The sequence below is a fragment of the Sturnira hondurensis genome, unplaced genomic scaffold, assembly GCF_014824575.4.
Source record: "Sturnira hondurensis isolate 20B ecotype Veracruz unplaced genomic scaffold, ASM1482457v3 Scaffold0003090, whole genome shotgun sequence".
Lineage (NCBI taxonomy): Eukaryota > Metazoa > Chordata > Mammalia > Chiroptera > Phyllostomidae > Sturnira > Sturnira hondurensis.
Window position 1 is genome coordinate 9466587 of NW_028075721.1, and position 20366 is coordinate 9486952.

General features: G+C 47.4%; 1 protein-coding gene across 1 annotated transcript; it reads left to right on the top strand.

Moving 5' to 3' along the window:
• Positions 1 to 1011: 1011 nt before the first annotated feature.
• BBS2 (Bardet-Biedl syndrome 2) lies at positions 1012 to 19643 on the top strand. Its single transcript, XM_037041681.1, has 17 exons — positions 1012 to 1293; positions 3127 to 3354; positions 4536 to 4661; positions 4909 to 4971; positions 5797 to 5874; positions 8709 to 8813; positions 8897 to 8983; positions 11658 to 11793; positions 12036 to 12175; positions 12984 to 13128; positions 13222 to 13393; positions 13963 to 14092; positions 15260 to 15391; positions 15889 to 16026; positions 16691 to 16803; positions 17858 to 18006; positions 19174 to 19643. Exons 1-17 carry the CDS (start codon positions 1177 to 1179, stop codon positions 19278 to 19280), a joined length of 2166 nt encoding a protein of 721 aa, XP_036897576.1. The 5' UTR covers positions 1012 to 1176; the 3' UTR covers positions 19281 to 19643.
• Positions 19644 to 20366: the final 723 nt, after the last annotated feature.

A 20366-nucleotide genomic window follows, 5' to 3' on the forward strand; every position in this document is an offset into this window, starting at 1 on the left:
TGGCCATCGTCCTCTTCTTCTCAGAGGAGAGCCACCATGTCCCCAACTGTGATCAGTGCTAGTCACAGACAAACCGACAGGCTTGAAAGAAAGGACTGTTCTAGGCTAGGGCACCATTCCTTGGGGAAGGGGTGGCAGGAATCTTATTATTAGGCAGATCACCTCCCTCTTGTTGATCAGGGAATTCCAGACTATTTGGTTTAAGATCCCTTTCCTGCCCGGGGCTGAAACTGTAATGAAGTCTTGGTTTGCGGTCCTGGGTGGAAAGGACTCCACGCTGGGCCTGTTTCTTCGACAGTGCTTACCACCAAATGACTTCCTCCACGTATTCTTTAGCGCTTGTCTCAGCAGCAGACTAGTGTGTGCCCTCCGGGAGAGCAATGAACTAGTATGCCACAGCCATATCCCTACAGTATAGAACAGTGCCCGACCGGAAAAAAACAAATTAAAAAACAAAACTAAACAACAACAAAAAATAGAACAGTGCTTCACACATCGTTGGCCCTCAAAAATATGTAAATGAACGTTGAGAAGTTTCATGACTTTTCAGTTTTGCATATTTGCATTTAAACATGCATAGGGACCCTTACCAGGGGCGGTGGACTATTTATACTTGAGCGCCTAAAGCGTGATTTGTTTTTTGGGAGAGGAGTGCAGGTACCCACTTAGTGCAGGTACCCACTGTGGTTTGCATCAACATAAGAGCTAAAGTTAAGGGGCAGGACATTTCTTTAACTAATGGCTCTGTGGAGTTGGGGTGGCAGTGGGCATATGGTGCAGACGTGCGGCTTGGTTGCAGTGCTAGAAGGAGAAGCCTCGGGGTCGCGCTGATTCAGGCACGGCCACTTTAGACACGCCAGTGGAGTGGAAAATAAGACGGATAAGTTACAGCGGCTAAACAATGCTCTCCATCACGGAGATGAAAGCAGTTTCTGGCTCAGTCCCGAGAGAGGCTCCATCGCGCAGCCGCAGAAGAAGCTGGGCGGGCCTGCGCAACTGCAGAAGTAGCTGGCGGCCCTGGGGGTGGGGCACCTGGGACCCGCGCCGCGTCGCTCCGGGCCTGGGCCACCGGAGCAGAGTTGGTCCGATCCCTGCGCCCTTCACCGCAGCCGGTGAGACCGACTCCGCTGCGCAGGCCTCGGGCCACCAGCCGTCCTCCCCACAGCCGCCGCCAGCATGCTGCTGCCCGTGTTCACCCTGAAACTGCGCCACAAAATCAACCCCCGCATGGTGGCCGTAGGGCGCTACGACGGGACGCACCCGTGCCTGGCGGCCGCCACCCAAGCAGGCAAGGTAACCGCTCCCATCTGCACCGGAGCCGGGGCCCTTCCGAGTCCCACTACTCCGTGGGCCTTTACCGTGCTCCCCGCCCCTCAATCTTCGACCCCGCCCCCAGCCAGGGTTGCCCGGCAACCGGTCGGCCGTGTCCCAGTAGTTGTCCATCCAGAGCAGAATAATGAATAAAGAGTATCTGAGCAGTTAACTTAGCCTTCAGGCACTTAGACTCGGACTTTGTTGGAGTCGCCGTGCAGATAAGGAGCTTAGGAAAGAGAAGCCCACAGAAGGGGGAAGGTAGGGTCAGCAGTGGTAACAGACCCCAGATTGCAGCCCAGGGCCTCTCACTTCCACTGTCTCAGACTGTCTCCAGCCCAACAACTTGATGAAAACATAAAAGAATACAAAGACCCCCAAATGAAATGATTCAGATGGCACTTTTGATCTGTATCCATGTCCATTCACGGCTTTTCCCATAACTTACTAAGTACCTACTAGGTGTTCACTGTGCAAGGAGAGAGCCGAGGTCACTGGACAGCCACCAGGCTTCTGCTGGACCCCTCCTCTGGGTTAGATGTTGATTCAGAGATAAAGCTGGAGTCCCTACTTTCTGGAAGCTTATAATACCAGGGACAGCAGACAAAGCGAATCTAGTCACTAGGTTGATGGAGCCTTGCCCCAAATACATGGGATACAGGGACAGCAAGTGCAATAGCTCAAATAGTTACAAAGCCTTATTATGACGGTAATTATCTCAGCATTCCTGCCACAAAGCCAAGGGCAGCAGCATAGCACAGGCATGTTGGATCCCGGCTCCAGTACCTACTAATTTTATGGCCTTGGGCAAGGTCCTTAATAATAGTACCTGTCACATAGGGTTGCTGTGAGTACTAAATAAGTTAATACATAGGAAGCACTTGGCACGTAAGAAATGGTCACTGATTGTTAGCTGTTATTTATTTTTTTATGACTCCCACTTTCCTGCCTAGTGGTTCAGAGAGGTTCAAAGTAATACTTGAGGTGACCCAGCTAGAAAGTGGTGGGAATGAGGTTAGAGTCCATGTTCTCTGACCCAGGGTGAATTTAGTAATGAATAAAACATTTATATAATGATTTATCGTTTTCCAACCACTTCCTCCTCTGTTGGATGTTATCTCATGCTATGACTTGGCATATATAATTATGAAGTAATGATTCTTTTTCATTCAGTGGTTTAGTGGAGTAAAGCATTTAGCACACACTCTGGCACCTAATGATGTCTGTTGTTATTGTTAAGAAGCACCGACAAAGGCCGGAAAGAAATTCATGTTGGAGATGGGGGGAGGGCGAGAATAGTGGGGGAAATATAGAATCCAAAGAACTTGAGACACGTGGTTATAAACTAAGGGGGGGGAGAATGGTGGGGGAGGGAGGGTGCGGGTGGAGGGGATTGAAGGGGGGAATAGAACAACTGTAATGGTATAATCAATAAAATATATTTAAAAAAAAGAAAAAAAAAGAAATTCGTGTTGGTTCTGCTGCACATTGATCAGACAAAGGCTGGTTGGTCAGAGCGCTTTGACAGCCTGCTGGAGGGTACCACGTAAGCGGCCCTGATAAGCAATAACTCGACCTTGACCATTACCTTGTTCTTTCCAAGGTTGAGAACACAGATTGCCACAATTCGTAGTGGTTAAGAGCCAGCCACGCACAGAACTGTGGTAGGGTTTGTAAGTAAGTTTTACAGGCAATGAAAGTGACTTCTTGTTAATGTTGATGGTATCTGTTAATAACCTGAGTCTTTTTAAAAATGTATGTTCATTTTACATTTTTAGCACTTTAAGGGAATGTAATGAACTCTTTCTGTTTTAGGTTTTTATTCACAATCCTCATACCCGGAGCCAGCACTTCAGGGCGCCCAGGGTCCTCCAGAGCCCCCTGGAGTCTGATGTGTCCCTTCTCAACATTAATCAGGCCGTCAGCTGCCTGACTGCAGGAGTATTGAACCCTGAACTTGACTATGATACTCTTTTAGTGGGGACACAGACCAATCTCTTGGCTTACGATGTCTACAATAATTCAGATCTTTTCTACAGAGAGGCAAGTACACCCCTTATAGCCCCCAGATTCCCGTTACCCGTTCCTGTTCATTTTTGTTATGCCTGAAAGAGACCAGACATTTGTTTTGGTTTATAGTGTGGCCGTTGTACAACATGGTGATTCTGTTGTTTGTATCTGCTTCATCTCCTTGGCACTTAATTTGGTCACGGTTGCTAAACGGTGTCATTTCGTTTCTTCCTCGTGAACAGTGATGCGGAACATCTTTTTCCTGGGCTTATTACCCATTCACGTGTCTTCCACGAAGCCTTTAAGTCTTTTGCCTATTTATTTATTGGTATTATGGATTGTAGATGTCCTCTGAATGTACTGGGTATAAGTTCTTTGTTAGATTTACATTTATTCCTCCCCATATGCAGCTTCTTCCAGTGGCTGGGTGACTTTTGATGAGCAAAAGTTTCCAATTTTGATGAAGTCCAGCTGATCAATTTTTTGCCTTAATGGTTAGTGCTTTTCCCGCCCTTCTGAGAAATCTTTGGTCACGTAGATAGGCTTCCTGTGTTTTTGTACAAGACTGGAATTGAGTTTAGGACTGGATTAGTCTGCGTTCCCTGGATAAAGAGAATTAATAGGATATGTATATAGAGAGGGGAGTGGGGAGGGATATATTTTAAAGACTTGGTGCACACGGCTGCAGAGACGGGCAAGTCCAAAATTTGCAGGGTCGGCTAGCAGGCTGGAGACCCAGGGAAGAGTTGATGTTGAAACTCATGTCCGAAGGCCACCTGGAGGCAGAATTCTTCCTTCCTTGGGACAGTCTTTTTTCTACTCAATGATTGGACGAGGCCCACCCACATTATAGAGGGTGACCTGTCCACTCAGAGGCTGCTGACTGAAATGTTAGTCTCATCTAAAAAATACCTTCACAGAAACATCTAGAACAATGTTTGGTCATATATCCTAGAGAGCCTTGGACTTCGTAGCAGTTTATTGTAGCAGATTAGTGTGCATCGCCAGGGGCCTGAGGGTCCCCGCCTGCATCAGCACACGTCTGCCACAGTGACTCTCCTCAGGGGACGGCCCCGGCCTGCCTCTCAGGGGACCATGTGGCTTCTCACGAATGACCACAGAGGAATTGGAGTCCCCAAGATAAGGCTATATATTACCTCCGGTATGCCTGTGCATCCTTAATATCTGAGATTTTGTATCTTTTTCCTTCTTAGGTGGCAGATGGGGCCAATGCAATTGTGTTGGGGACATTGGGAGACATTTCCTCTCCTCTCGCAATTATCGGTGGGAACTGTGTGCTGCAGGGTTTCGACCGTGAAGGAAATGACCTCTTTTGGACGGTATGAAGAACAAAGCACTCCCTTCAATGCTCTTTATTTATGTCTCATTTGGTGTTGCCATCGACTGTCATGAATAAGAGAACACAAAACGGAACCGTATTTATAATTCTGTACATTTTTTAAAAAGACATGCCAAACTTGAGTAACACCTGTTAGTTGTTTGTGTAACCTTCTCTTTCGCGTAGCTGTTAGAGTCAGATTGAGTGAGAAGAGAGGACATACTCATGCTATTGGGTTTTCTTTTCAGGTTACTGGGGATAACGTTCGTTCTTTGGCCTTGTGTGACTTTGACAGTGATGGGAAAAAAGAGGTACGTGGAGGAGGAGATTCTCCTCTTTGTGTTCAGCTGGATACATTTTCCAGCGACAATGACATTGGTGTGGCGAGAAGTGTCAGCTTCTCGTGGCTGCCGTTGGTGCTCTGTTGCCTAAATAATGAGCTGACTGGCCTCATTTGTCGCTCTTCTCTCTTTTGAACAGTAAATCCCTTTGTCTAATACAAAGATCGAGGCCGTGATGTTTCAAAGACAGAGAGGACAGGGTGGGAGGGAGGGCAGAACAGTTGATGGGACTGTTGATGGGACCTCAGTCATCGTCACAGTCTTAGTTAGAACTTGCTCCTGGTGCCTTTGAACCACATCAGTAAATAGTTTTCAATATTGGCCCACTTTTTCCAGAATTTAGAAGTTTTGGAGACTGACTCTTAGCCTTTGAAATGATTCTCATGGTTACCCCAGAACTTAGCTTCTTGAGCAGCCGGTGGTGTGCTGTGTTGGGTGGAGACTTGGCCCTCCTTGTCCGTGGACATGAGGCCCTGGCATTTGAAATGGGGTTTTCATCTGCAGGCAGAGAGGGGCTGAGCCAGGGAGCATCTTCGGTGCACGCTGGGGAGCACACCCCCGCGGGATGTGCGGCCCGTGTGGCAGGAGAAGTTCCCCAGGACCCCTGTCCCTTCACTGACCGAGTTTGTTGGCCTTCGCACTAGAGGGGACCTTCCTGAGCACTGGGCTGCGGGGAGTTCGGAAGTCTTGGGGAGCAGCAGCGACACACAAAATATTATTTATTTTGTTTTATTTATGGAAATTGTTCTGGGTTCACTTGCTGAACTCAATGTGCACGATGATTTTTTTTTTAAGCTTCTTGTTGGATCTGAGGATTTTGATATCCGAGTTTTCAAAGAAGATGAGATTGTGGCAGAAATGACAGAAACAGAGGTGAGAAGTGCCCCCTCAGAATTCTGACCTTGCGTGTGATAGGTCGGCACATCCAATGAGAGGGCTGGGGTAAAAACTGGGGCGGTGGGGGGTAAACAGAGCTGTATGCTACAAAGCTACAAAGAAGCACTGAAAAATCTTGTGTGACAGATAGCTTAAAAAGACTGATTAAGGAGAGGAAAATGATTGAGCAGAGACATTCTTTTAATGAATTTATTAGATGCTGTTTATTGTGTACCTACTATATGCCAGGCGCTGTTCTGAGTGCTTCACGTGAGCTGACTCATTGGACCCTACAACAGCCCCATCGGGAAGGGAGTACTGTTGTTCCCATTCCACAGGAGAAACCGGTGTTGGGTTTCTTGTTAAATCACAAGTACAAGGTCATGGCTCTGAAGTGGTTTGGTCAGGATTTGAACCTTTGTGCCTTGTCTTACTCCCCTTCCCCCTCATGTCTATTACATGGGATCGAATGGAATGCGTAAATGAGATTTTTATACTTTTTCTCTTCATTCAGATTGATTACTTCTCAGGCACATTTCTGTAGGTAAACTTAAACATTAGATGTTAGAGAACTGGGCTAGTTTTTTTTTGTGATTAGAATTACTTCATGTAATTCTTTAAGAATTTAAAGTTCGTTTTTTTAAAACAGCCCCTAAGGTTGCCCTTATCCGTTATAGTTTTTACATTCTTAGGATAGACCCAGGACTGAGGGAGGTGGAAACAGAAAAAAAGAATTAGGCTATTCTGAATTAAGGATGAAGAGAATAAAGGAGCAGTAATTTATAGGCATTGTACACAGACAGAAAAAAAAAAAACAAAACAAAACAGAAGGGAATCTGAGAGGTCAGGATGGCAGGATTCTGCAAACGTTGGCAGGTGGTGCTTGGGAGTCGGACCTCAAAACCGCACTGGACCGCTTGTCCTCACTTCTCTCCACTTACCAAAGCAAGGCTGCTCCTCCCCGAGCCGCGGGGGAGGCCAAAAGGCAGCACTTGTGTATTGATATATAGAAAGTACTATCGGTGGTTTTAACTAATTGACCTTGATCCTATGGCGAGAGCCGTAGATTTTTACACAGTCCTACTTTTTATATTCTTGCAGCTACTGTGATTGTAAAGTCACAGTTACGGACAGAGAGGAAAGGAAGGAGAGAGATGAGGGTCAAAAGCAGCAGGCTAGCCCTGTCTGGTGTAGCTCAGTGGATTGAGCGCGGGCCTGTGAAGCAAAGGGTCACCAGTTCGATTCCCAGTAAGGGCACATGCCTGGGTTGCAGGCCAGTTCCCAGTAGGAGACACATGAGAGGCAACCACACACTGATGTTTCTCTCCCACTCTTTCTCCTTCCCTTCTCCTCTCTCTAAAAATAAATAAATATTTTTTAAAAAAGCAGCAGGCTGAGGATGTGCCTGTACACAGGGTTCTGTTTTATGTGGAGAGAGGGTCCTTAGCCCTCATTAGATTCTTAAAGGGGCTTACCCCCTCCTCATCTGCCCCCCGCCAAAACCCCAACTTGAGAGTCACTGGCCTGCAGCTGCTGTGCCTCCACTGCCCTTTCCCTGCCATTCAAATTCATAGTGCATTTTTCCCCATCTGCTGGGAATCATTCAGCTTCTGTTGGATTTGTCTATTGACAATACTAGAGGTGAGGAGGCTGCATTCTTTGCAACATCTGTTTCTTACATCCTAGAAGAGGCCAGGAGAACATGAAGTAGAGCGAGGGTTTTCAGGTGACCATGGATCCTCTAGTCCACAAAAGAAAGAGACCAGGGAACTAAGGAAGGACTAGGGAACCCCGGGGAGTCTGGGCCCTAAATTTATGAGAATGTGGGCTTTATAAAGCTGTACACTTCAGGGCCCTTGTCCTGTCCTCTCAGTTTGACCTTGCCCCTAGCTCAGAGGTCATTTCCCAGATCAGCAAAATCACAGTTTGTTGGCAGTGCCATTGGACCAGTGTTTTGAGTGAAAGAATTCTGAATCCTGCACAGCAGTCTGCATTCAGAATTGTGTGGTGTGGGCGGTTTTGTAGAAAAGCTGTAGGCGTGGAGGAAATTATATAACTATTCTCTGCTTTATACAGTTTGTGTCTTAGTGTCTCGTATTAGGGTTGGAATGAGCACTTGGTTCTGCAGGATCATAGAGGTTATTAAACTTTGGTTTCAAGTGTAAAAGGTAATTTCGTTTAGTATCTAAAAATGAATCTTCCTGAGATGTTGAATCCCAAAACAGTCCTATAAATATTTCTGTGTAACATGTGCTTCTGCATATGGTCACATACATGCACAGATGCGTGTGCTTGGATTTTCACTCTTTGAAGGATTTTGTTTTTTTCTGAGGAATATCTTTTATTTCTAGCAAACAAATGATGACATAGAAAGAAAAGTATATACATAAAACATGTTCAGTTGTAGATTTTGTAAGTCTTTTTAACATTTAGACCATGGGATATTGTAAGTTAAGGAAGTTGGAATAATCGTGAAAACTTTTTTGAGTTAGGGTGTATAATACCTATGCTACCTACTCTAAACCTTGTGTGCTCAGCTTTCCTCCTCCCTTACCCTCACTTTTATTTATTTCTCTTTTTAATTTGCTGAGACTTGCCACATAAGCTTGATCTAAAACGCCAGACTTTGTGAGTTTATTTATTTCTGATTATCCAGCCTCTGAGATGGATAAGACAGGTCACAGAGAAGACGGTACCTTCCCTCTGGGTGGACTGGAAGGGCATTTAAATCCAGTTTTCACACGCAGTTTTATGAAGACATACTTCACATGAAATTGAGCCTTAATGGAAAATGGTTGTATTTTTATGTTTTTGTTTTTATTTTTTTGCAGATAATCACCTCCCTCTGCCCCATGTACGGCAGTCGGTTTGGCTATGCCCTTTCCAATGGCACGGTGGGAGTTTATGACAAAACAGCCCGCTACTGGAGAATTAAAGTTAGTGTGGGTCGGCCTCCGGTATGCAGGGACTTTGCACCCACTGAGAGACTCCTGTACTAACGATGGCAATTCCTTTTCAGTCCAAAAACCATGCCGTGAGCATTCATGCTTTTGACCTTGATTCTGATGGAGTGTGTGAGCTGATCACCGGGTGGTCCAATGGGAAGGTGAGTGTGAGCGGCCGAGTTCGGGCGCAGTTCGAAGTGACAGTTATCTGGGGACGTGTTGGCTGTGTGATGCGGAACAGTGACATGAGGACCCACACTCACGTTCCTTGGCGGTGCTTTCAAACTTAACGCCCTTAACCTTCCCACATCTCTCCCTGCTTCAGTTGTCGGCACTGCACAGCGAGTGAGCATCCTTTGGGCCTCATGGCCCTGTCTGGGTGGGCGATGCTCCCCAGGAGATTCAGTCTAAGTCCCCTTCTTGAAGGAGGAGAAGGTGTGCAGCCAGGCTGACCCCAGGTCCCAACCAGCACAACAAGGAAGTTTAGTAAGCTTGTTTGTATAAACTGTTTGGATAGCCCTTTTCTATTAAGCCTTAAAATGGACTGAAAACCTAGAACCAAGGGGAATAATGTTTCCCCAGCTATAACTTCAAAATAAAATCTTTTTGTGTTCTTTCCTTTTATTCACTTCAAATCAGAATTTTCTAGTTTTTTGGCAAGCTGGGACTGTTTTGTTGGAAACGGCCTGCGGAGCTGCCAGATCTCCATGGATACCACTTGCCCCAACTTTCTCGTCTCTCCAGCCACCTGGGGATCGGCTCATCCTCTCCTCTTTGACTGCCCTTTACTTTGGCCAGGACCTTGTAACCTCCCTTTGCTCTTATGTTGGTTCCTGCTTCCACACTGGGTACTGTCTTTGCTAAGGGTATTAAAAATACCCTTATTTTTAGGGAAGGATGGGTAGTTGCATACTAAGAAACTTGAAAGTCCGTAAAATGGACCATATTCCAGGGGAGTATAAATTACTATGATTGATTCGGGAATTAGGAATTACCAGATTCAGAAGTTAATCGAAAGTTACTTCCAAATAGGACTCTGGGCCTAGATGTTTTAATAGTTAAATACTTCCAAAATACCAAGCAATTTCTATTATATAATCTGTCCCAGAGCTTTAAAAAAAGATAATAAAATTACACAGCTCATTACGTAAGTAGAAAAACTGATAGCTACACTTGGCAGCATTAGCACAGAAAAGGAAAATACACAGATATAGCATGTTTGTGTAGGTGCGAAGGCACTAAATAAATGTAACTAGCCAATTAACTTTGTTGTTAGTAGGTCACTTTAAAAAAACGTCTGTGCAAGTTCAAGGGTTTTTTTTCATTTATTTTTTTAGAGAGAGAAACATCAATTTGTTGTTCCATTCATTTATGCATTGGTTGATTTTTATATGTGCCCTGGCCAGGGATCAAACCTGCAACCTTGATGTGTCTGGACAATGCTCTAAGCAACTGAGATACCCAGGCTAGGTTATCTATTGAGTTAGAGGCCCATCCTGTCCTCCAGGGCAAAGCCTCCATGTTGAATAAAGCTAAAGAGTATAAGCTCCTCAGAAATATTAATTTGTAGTCTTGTTTCTAAGTTAGCAGCTAACCCTCTTGTTTACTAAATATTGTGGAAATGCAGGGCTGGAGGCTTTTACGTAGCTAGCAGAAAGCAGTGAGGTCGGTTCAGTTGGAGTGAGCAGGTTCCGTTGATGTGTTAAGAACTTTGGAAAAATGCAGGTCGTTCATTACTTCACAGCCTTCAGCATCCCTAAGTTTCGGGCTTACGTCATGTTGCTAGTAATTGCATGGATGCATTCACGTGACATTCTCCAGACAAAGGGTGGGGACCAGGAGCAGGCCGTGACCTCAGTTCCTTTATTTACTCATTGCAGTTTTGCAATGAGTAAATAATCAACATCCTTCTGTTGCTGAATTCCTTTCCCCAACGGAAGGATGTTGATGAAAACAGAAAAGCAGTGAGAGGCCTCGGTCCCTGAGATGACCTCTACCTGACTTTCTGTAGCACGCCTTTCATTGAAGATACATGTGTTCCTGCTTAGAACAGCATTGTCACTTAAGTGGTCACTCTTCATTGCTGTTTCTGTGACGTAAGTCAGAGACGTACTTGCCTCTCTTAGGAAGAGGAAAGTCGAGGAAGTAGGCGTCTCAACAGTTTTTACGGGGAAGAAGGACTCGTACACAGGGCATTATGACAGGTTGTATCTGTGACGGAAGGTTTGGCACTTTCAGACTTTAGAGAGAACCACATTTCATGTGTTTATGTGTAATGAAGGTAACGTTTTTTTAGTTCAGAGCATTTCTTGCACAGTGATACGTGCCAGCCCTGGTCTAAGCACTCTCCCTGGGTTGGCTCCTCGAGGTCTCCTTCCAACCCCGGGAGGGGCAGGTGCAGTTGGTGTCCTCAGACTCCTGTCGTGGATCCCTGATGATGAGGCCAAGCACGGGGGTTCCAGAAACTTGCCCAAGGTCCCACAGATAGTGAGAGCAAACCTGGAACCGTAACCTGGGCAGGTTGGACTTTCGTACTGTGTATGATAGATGCATCCTGCCTCTCAGCTAGCCCATTGATCCAAATGAAATATCACATAAAGGCTAATTGTAAAGCAGCTTATTTAGAAGGAAGAAGTCACAGCTGACGAAGGCCTCTTCGGGTCCCCCTCAGGCCCCAGGGGTCAAAGGTGCCTCCTCAGAAGCCAGGGGGCACCATGGAGTACTGTTGGGGACCACTAAACTGGAGTACTGGAGTACAGTTGGGGACCTTTAAGTTTTCGTGTTTTTTAAAAGCGGCAGCAGAAGCGATTTTCCAAGTGCCTGTTTTATTTTTAGGTCGATGCTCGGAGTGACCGAACTGGGGAAGTCATCTTTAAAGATAACTTTTCTGCCTCGATTGCTGGAGTGGTCGAGGGAGATTACTGCGGGGACGGCCGCGTTCAGTTAATCTGCTGCTCTGTGGATGGCGAAAGTAAATGGGACGGGGAATGCTCGAGAGGTCCGATTTTCAGTCGGATTGGTCAGAACCCTGGGAAACCCCTCTCCAAAATATTGGCAATGATACCCTCTCTCATCTTAGTAAGTGCCCCTCAGTTGGGGGAACGAGACCCTAGGTGTTTGGTTCATGAGACCAGGTAACCGAAGATGGACAGGTAGACCTGCCTAGACTTGGGAGGTTCCTCTGTGTGGTGAGTGCTTGTTTATTCTGTTCAGTTCGGGGCTACCTGCCAGGCTTGGATGAGATGAGAGGGAACCTCGTGGACACCAGCGTGGAGCAGGACCTGATCCGGGAGCTGAGTCAGAAGAAACAGAATCTGCTGCTGGAACTCCGTAACTACGAGGAAAATGCCAAGGTGGGCCCCGTGGGGTGGGAGGGGGGATCTGAAGTGTTGAGGAGAGCGGAAGGAGGAGATGGTCAGATTCCCCCAACGTGCGGGCTCCCTCCCACCTGCCGGCGGAAGTGCAGGCTGCTCCGGCCTTTCCGGCCCGGGTCAGAATGGACAGGGCATTTTTTTCATCTGGAAATCCCACTTCCTGCCAGTGCACAAGTGGTCCATTTCCTGCAGCCCCGTGGGCAGCAGTGCCCGGCTGGAAGCAGCTGAGATGGCAACCAGTGACAGGGAGTGTGTGTGTGCCGGGGAGCCAGCTCCCAAAGGTGAAGCATATGCACCTGGGCTGATGCGGAAGGAGGAGTGTGGTTTGAACAGCAGGGACAGTAGGCGGGGAGCATCTCTCACCTTCTCAAACACAAGGAACATAAACAGTGACAGACATAGGGACCTGTGCGCACGCCTGTCCGTACACGTATGTACCAGACTGGCTGGAGACGAGCAGGCAAGTGGGGTTGTAATTCGTCCCGTCGTGCGAACTTTAACTCGCTATGCTAAGGGAATTTTATTTTGTTATTTTAAAAGAACAATATAAACTGTGAAAGGCATGATGGGTATGCAGAAAGGGACAAGGGTATTTTCCCTGGGCGGGGGGAAGGCCAGGTGGAGCCAGGGGGTGCTAATGAGGCAAGTCCTCTGAATTCTAAAAAACCAGATTAATAGAATGAGATGAACAATGTGTCTGTTGAAGCAGAATCACCATAGTATTTAAAAGTGGCCTTCCTTCCCCCCGGTGACTGACTGAGCTGGAAGTGGGTGGGCTGTTTGGCAGGTGGAGGTGAGCAGTCCCCCGAATGAGGCTGACGGGCAGCGCGGCGTCATCCCCGCCAACACCAAGCTGCACACCGCCCTCTCGGTCAACCTGGGGAGCGAGACACAGGCCGCTCACGCAGAATTGTGCATTTCCACTTCCAATGGTGAGACATCACGCACAGGGGGCGCTTGTCAGCACCCAGGCTGCTCTGGAGGGTGCCTCTCGAACCCTGTGCCGTTTCCCCTCTTCCCTGCAGACACCATCATCCGGGCGGTCTTGATCTTTGCAGAGGGCATTTTTCTGGGCGAAAGCCACGTGGTACACCCCAGCCTGCACAGCCTCTCCAGCTCCATCCGCATCCCGATTGCCCCTCCCAAAGACGTCCCGGTGGATCTGCACCTGAAAACCTTCGTGGGTTACAGGAGCAGGTGACCCTCTGCGAGTCACGGTTCATTCCCAGACGGCCCTGAGAGGAGGGCAAGACGTGTGGGTTCGTCCGTTGTGCCAGGGGCTCTGGGGCTGCAGAAACCACTGCATGGCCAGTCTACCCAGGAAAGTTTTCCCAGAACCTTATTCCCTAATTTGAAATCTTCCCCCCGAAAGGAGGGGGGGGATTTAAGATGGTTATTTTCTGGTTTTAGTCTCATAATTTTATAATTACAAAGTTCAAAAAATATGTTTACTTGGTTTGTCAACTCCTAGTTTTGACCTCTAAGACTGTAAGCGTGGGGCTGCATCTTTATATTGGAGTTCTACATAACCCCAGCTCGTGGGAAAAATCTCTGGGTTTGTAGAAGACAGAAGCCTTTCCATTTTCTGAGGGTGCTTTCAATTCTTGGTGCATGTATATGTATTTATAGATTCATGTTATCTCCAAATCTCAAACCCCATGACTGCGGTAATTTTAACCCCACAGTTTTGGGGGATTTCTTCCATCTGTGACCCTTAAATATCAACTTGATGACTCAGTTCTCTGTGTTCCGTTGGTCGGCCACAGCACCCAGTTCCACGTGTTCGAGCTGACCAGGCAGCTCCCCCGATTCTCCATGTATGCGTTGACCAGCCCGGACTCGGCCAGCCAGCCGCTTAGTTACGTCAACTTCACCATCGCAGAGCGGGCCCAGAGGGTGAGCGTCTGGCTCTTTTCTTTCAATACTGTTGTGTTTTAGAAGCCCTTGGATGTTGCTTCTCAGGAGGGAGGACTCACGTGAATGAGTTATTTGGTAGCAGTAAGTATGACATGAATTATGTAGTTTGGAGTTGGTTTGTATCCTGTAACCAAATATTGCTAAAATACCTACTCTCACTTTGGAAAAATACATACCGTCTCTCCCCGAACCATCCTTAGTTACAGGTGCATTCTCACCGGTTCTCATTCCTCGGTGGCCGTGGTCCTAGTGTGGTTGTCCTGACCTAGTGTTTCAAGAGGAGCCTGCATCAGAGTGGAGAGGCGGACTTGGAGCTGGGAACATTTGGGCGTTCAACTGCTACCTTAACTAATTAGTTTAGAACTTAATTAAATTCTCAGTGATTTGGGGGAAGTGCCCGTCACCAGTCTGAGCCTCAGTTTCCTTCTCTGGGAGTGAGGATATCTTACCTCACGGGGCCCCTGAAGATTACGTAATTGGTGTGACGGCACCTCGTCACCTGGAAAGGCCTGATGCCAATGGACTTGAACCGGGGCTGATGTCAGAATTCTTAGTGAGGCTCTTCAATCACGGAGATTCTCAGCCCCTGGCCACGCCTGTGGAGCCAGAAACTCAATAGATGGGCCCTTCATGGTGGCTCTTACATGGGACCTGTATTACAAACCACTGTAAAGTACTATATTCTTATTTTAAAATTCATTTTTATTGTGTGGATGTGTCATGGTGTCTATACTATGTGTACATGAATATTCCATTTAAAAATTTTTTTAAAAGAATGGCCAGGAATAATTTTAAGCAGATTGCATTGTCCAGGACATAGCCACAGAGGCGCTCTCCTATAAACAGAATCAGCATCACACCTGAATTGCTTCTCCGTGGCATACGAGGTCATGTCTAAGTTGAAAATGCCATTAGAGTGTGCCTGCGGTGGGGCCAGACACCATCACGAATGCTACTTAAGAACGTGTAGGCAATGGGAAGGGGGCTGAGGTTGGTGTTTTCTTGGTGGTGGTGGTGGACGCAGGGGCGGGGGGGCAGCGGGTGATGTACAATTGTTTTCCAAGCAATGAAACGAGAAAGCAGATGACTGTTAACAACGGCTGCACTTTAAAAGGGGAAGTTCATCGCACCCTGTTCCCCTTTAAGGTGGTTATATGGCTCAGCCAGAACTTCCTGCTCCCCGAGGACACCAGCATTCAGAATGCCCCCTTTCAAGTGTGTTTCACCTCCTTGCGGAACGGGAGCCAGCTGTACATAAAGATAAAACTGAGTGGAGAGGTAACGTTTAACGTCTTGGACATAGATCTCTCACATCGTGTTCACCACTCAGTGTGAGCGAGGCGGGTGACACTGTCTCAAGGTCAGCAAACCACGTGTTTGACTCACTCTGCTAGTGCTGATCATCTCAGACACCGGGCTGTGGCCCCAAACAGCGTTTTCGGCCTCTCCCCTCCTCCCCTGCAGCCCCTCTTTGTCTCACTGGGGGGAGGGGGGGTAGGAATACAGAGCTGACCAGAAACATTTTCACTGTTTGGATGACTTTGTTGTTTCGTCTATAAGGCTGAAGGATTGACCTTTTAGCCTGCTACTAGAAATGATGAATGTGGTTTGTTTTCAATTTCCTTGAGGACTAAACCCTTTGTTTTCATCACCACATGTGGCTTGAATTTATGCTCAACAAATGTGCTGAATGTGGGTAAATTCAGGTACTGTTTTAGCTGCGTTTGTCATTAATATCCAAGGATGCTCAACTGGTCTCTTTTTCCTCTGGGTAGATCACTGTGAATACCGATGACATCGACTTGGCTGGTGATATCATCCAGTCGATGGCCTCATTTTTTGCGGTTGAAGACCTCCAGGTAGAAGCGGATTTCCCTGCCTATTTCGAGGAATTACGAAAGGTGCTGGTTAAGGTGAGAATGCCTGGTGGATGTTTGCACGAGAACGTGGTGGTGTGATAATGTTTCAGATGTTTCCCTTAGATCAGTGGTACCAGAACTACACATATGCTAGACGATACCCATGTTTTAAAGAATTTTGCAAATTCTTAAAATAAAAACTGAACTAGTATTGGAGGGTTCCCTAAAGCATTTCTTTACGACAGTGAGAAGTTAGCTCTTGACCACCCTGCTTTCTATTTGATCTGGGAGGAGACTTCTTAAAATGTAGATCAGCAGTGTGCTTTGCTGACCCCTCACCTTATCTGTTGTATCGACTTTGCACTTCGGTGTAGTGCTTTCCAACGACACAAGTTCAAAAGAAAAAGGAAAAGTAAGGATGGCGATTGGCCCCAATTTAGAACCGAGTTCCCACCCCAAATCTCTGAGCTGTGACTGCCTGCTGCCAGGGCTCCCATGTGAGGGCACAGAAAGGGTCCCCGTGGAAGGCCATCTCGAGCGCTGGAGAGAGCCGAGACTCATCAGTTCCCTGGGGAGGAGGTGACTTGTGGGCGGTTGAGAGGGTCCAGCCAGCCGGGGAAGGAGAGAGCCTTGCATAAGGTAGACAGCGTCTTCCTGGTCTGTCTGGTTTGTAAGGAGTCCGGGAGGCTTTTTAACCCCCCGTGTCCACGGCCCCCAGGTGGATGAGTATCACTCGGTGCACCAGAAGCTCAGTGCCGACATGGCTGACAATTCCAATCTGATCCGAAGTTTGCTGGTCCGAGCTGAGGATGCTCGTCTGATGAAGGACATGTGAGTACTTACCGTGGCTAGCAGCACAGCTGCAAAGTGCCGCAGGTCAGCCACATGGAACAGCGGCTCTCCGACGCTACTCGTGGGAGTGTGATCGGTAGGAGGACTTTAAAAAATAACTTGGCATTATCATTAGAGTTGAAAATGTGCACACCCTACGGCCCAGCAGTTCCCTTGGTTTATAACCGAGAAAAACGTGCGCACTTTATAAACCAGGGCATCTGTACAAGAGTGTTCATACAGGCAGTGTTCGCAAGAACCCCAGAGTGGGAGCAGGCCAAAGCAGCGTCGACAGTGTGAGGGGAGGTCATGATATACCCGCACAGCGGAACGCTACTCGCAGTGAGGTGCGATGCGCGCCAGCGTGGGCGGGCCTTACAAACCCAACGGAGGGTGAAAGGAGGAGGAAGGCTCAAAAGAACACGCACAAAATGCTCCACGTGTTTATAGTTTGGAAACAGGGGAAACTGAACTGCATCATTTGGGAAGCATACGTGGACGATGAAAGTATAAACACGGGGAAGAGAGGACCAGAGGTGGTATTTCGTCCTGGGGCGGAGGGGCTGTGTTCGAAAGGAGCACAGTGGGAGGCTCCGGGATGCTGCGATGTCCTTTATCTTCACGTGGCCGATAACATGTTTGTCCCATGAAGTTTCTGAATGTGTGTTACACTTGACAATGAAAAGGTGAGAATAGGTATGGGCAGGTGTAGCACATTTTGTCCAGTGAATGTTAACCTGAAACCTGGAAGGTAAGCTCTCATCTTACTCACTTTTTCCGACCCTGCGGCACAGCGGGCACCGGACCATTCTTGGCTCCTGAATTCAAATAAACTATGGACCATTAACAAAGGAAGACCACTTGTCTTCCATTTACTTGGAAGAAATAGACCACGTCGATAGAAACTTTTCAATGTTTTCAAAGTGGACTTTTGTTGTTACCCTGTTGTGACGACAGTACAGCTTTTCTTTACGTGGCTAGGAAGTTTGCAAGTGTTTTCATTTAAGTCTGCCAGTCAGGTGCACTGATGTTATATTTCTGTTGACTCACACAGGAAAGCAATGAAGAACCGCTACATGGAGCTCTATGATCTTAATAAAGACTTGCTAAACGGGTACAAAATCCGCTGTAACAATCACACGGAGCTGTTGGGGAACCTCAAAGCCGTCAACCAAGCCATTCAAAGAGCAGGTCGTCTGCGTGGTGAGTCACTTGTAGCATTGTTATTAGTAATTTGGGGGCGAGAACCGGTGAAGGTGGTTGTAGCTCCAAGAATCCACATGGGAGCCTGTATCTATTATAAAGATACTTTGAGCCCTGGCTGGTGTGGCCCAGTGGGTTGAGAGCCAGCCTGCGAACTGAAAGGTCGCTGGTTTGATTCCCAGTCAGAGCACCTGTCTGGGTTGTGAGCTGGGTCCTTGGTTGGGGACGTTTGAGAGACAACCACACATTGGTGTTTCTCTCCCTCTCTTTCTTCCTCTCTTGTGCTCTCTCTAAAAATAGATAAAATCTTTAAAGAAAAAAGACATTTTTAACACTCCAGTTTGTACTGGTCATTTGAGTTTCAGTCAGCCAGTTGTTTGGCTTTAATTAGTGTCCACATTTCAAAGAAAAAGAAAGCTTTCAGCTCCTTTTCTTAGACCTTGCTGCTTCCTCTAAAGAAGAATCTGGTGGGCCCTGGCTGGTGTAGCTCAGTGGATTGAGCACAGGCCTGCGAACCAGAGGATTGTGGTTCGATTCCCAGTCAGGGCACATGCCTGGGTTGCAGGCCTGTTTCCTGCAGGCCAACTCCCAGTAGGGGACGCACAAAAGGCAACCATACATTGATGTTTCTCTCCCTCTCCCCTTCCCCTCTAAAGGTAAATAAATAAATAAAATATTTTAAAAAAAGAAGAAGAATCTGGTGGCAGATCCCCGAGAAGGCAGCCTTCCATACCCCTATTACAAAAAATGGGGTGGGGTGGGGAGGAGACTGAAAATTAATGACTTCAGTGTCCAACTTAAAAGTCAGAGAAAGAACAACCCAGTAAACCAAAGGGAGCAAAAAATAGAGCCAGAGATTTATACCTAAAATCTGCCATTTGGACTCAGTGGCTTGACCTCCTTTTAGCAATAATCTTTGGCGGGTGGGTGGGTGGGTGGGTGTGAGCTTTGATCCTTTTCTGTGAAACGGACCTTTGAAACGGGCTCTAGGCCTGGTCTGTGATAAACCTGCTCACAAAGGCGTCTTTTTTAGGGAGTGGGAGCATCTGTTATCTGACTTTGCACTACATTCGACTCTCCTCCGCCCTAGTTTCCCGGCATCTGATTTATCCTTTCACTCTCAGTAACCTTTCAGACTCTACTGATCAGAGCTTTCTCCTCCTGTAGTTGGCAAACCGAAGAGCCAGGTGATCGCCGCCTGTCGGGATGCGATCCGAAGCAACAGCATCGGCACGCTGTTCAGAGTCATGCGGGTAGGGACGGCGTCTTCCTAGGAGAGGGACACACAGGCAGCGGAGCTCCTGGAACGTGTGTTTTCCTGGAAATCCAGGCTGGTTTCCCGTGGATCTCACCCCAGTGAACCCAGGGCACTGAGAGTGGAAACAGCCTTGGGGAGTCGTGCCCTTGAGACAAAGCATTGCATCTGAACAGTGCATTCACTTTCCAGTTTTAAGGTCAGTAGTGCCGTTCCTGAATAACACCAGGTTTGCACAGAGACAGGTGAATCCTTCTGAAACATTAGGGCTTTGAAGTCCGGTATTTCTGTATGCATGTAAAGCTGCTGTATAGATACCTCTGCCTCTTTGTAATTGAATTTTTGACTTTAAAATATTGTCTACCTTTCCATTAAAATTTAAAAGTGTTGCACTTTGTGTTGACTGGCTTTAAAATCACGACCGTATCAGAATCGCACACACCATCTGCAGTAGGTGGAGACGTAGATGGGGACATTCAATGTGTGTGCCTCCCTGTGGCCATCCACTGAAAGGCGGGGGAAAGGAAGCTGTCCTGAGTTCCGCGTGATCTGTTGGTGGGAGTGACGCTAAAACGGACCCGCAAGTGCCTACGGACCCATTTACTCCTCGGTACATCAGAGTTCCTCTGGAGTCATTCAGAAACCCAGACTCTTTTAATCGAGAGGCTGTGCTGCCCTCCAGGGTGGCCTTTCTCAGCCTCGGGAAAATGACTGGGGGTGGGGACCCTTCCCCATGCACCGCATGAAGACCTTGAGGCATCGGGACCCTGCTGGGGAAGGGTTGTCCTAGGGTCTTGCAGTGGTTCACACCCACACTGGCAGGAAAGAAACCGCTTCTCAAGGCCGTGGTCTGGAAATGGCCCGCTCTCATTTCCACTCACGTTCCATTGGCTCACATGGCCACACCAGCCTGCCGTGGCCCCAATGTGCAGCCCAGCCGTGTGCCTGCCGGGGCGAGACCAGAGGCTGTGCCAATGGCTGGCAACTCCTTTTCTAAGAGTTCAAATTTTGCCTTAAGGTAGATTTCAGGACTGCGTTAGTCCATTTTCACATCTTTTTAAAAAAAGATTTTATTTATTTTTAGACAGGGAAAGGAAGGGAGAGA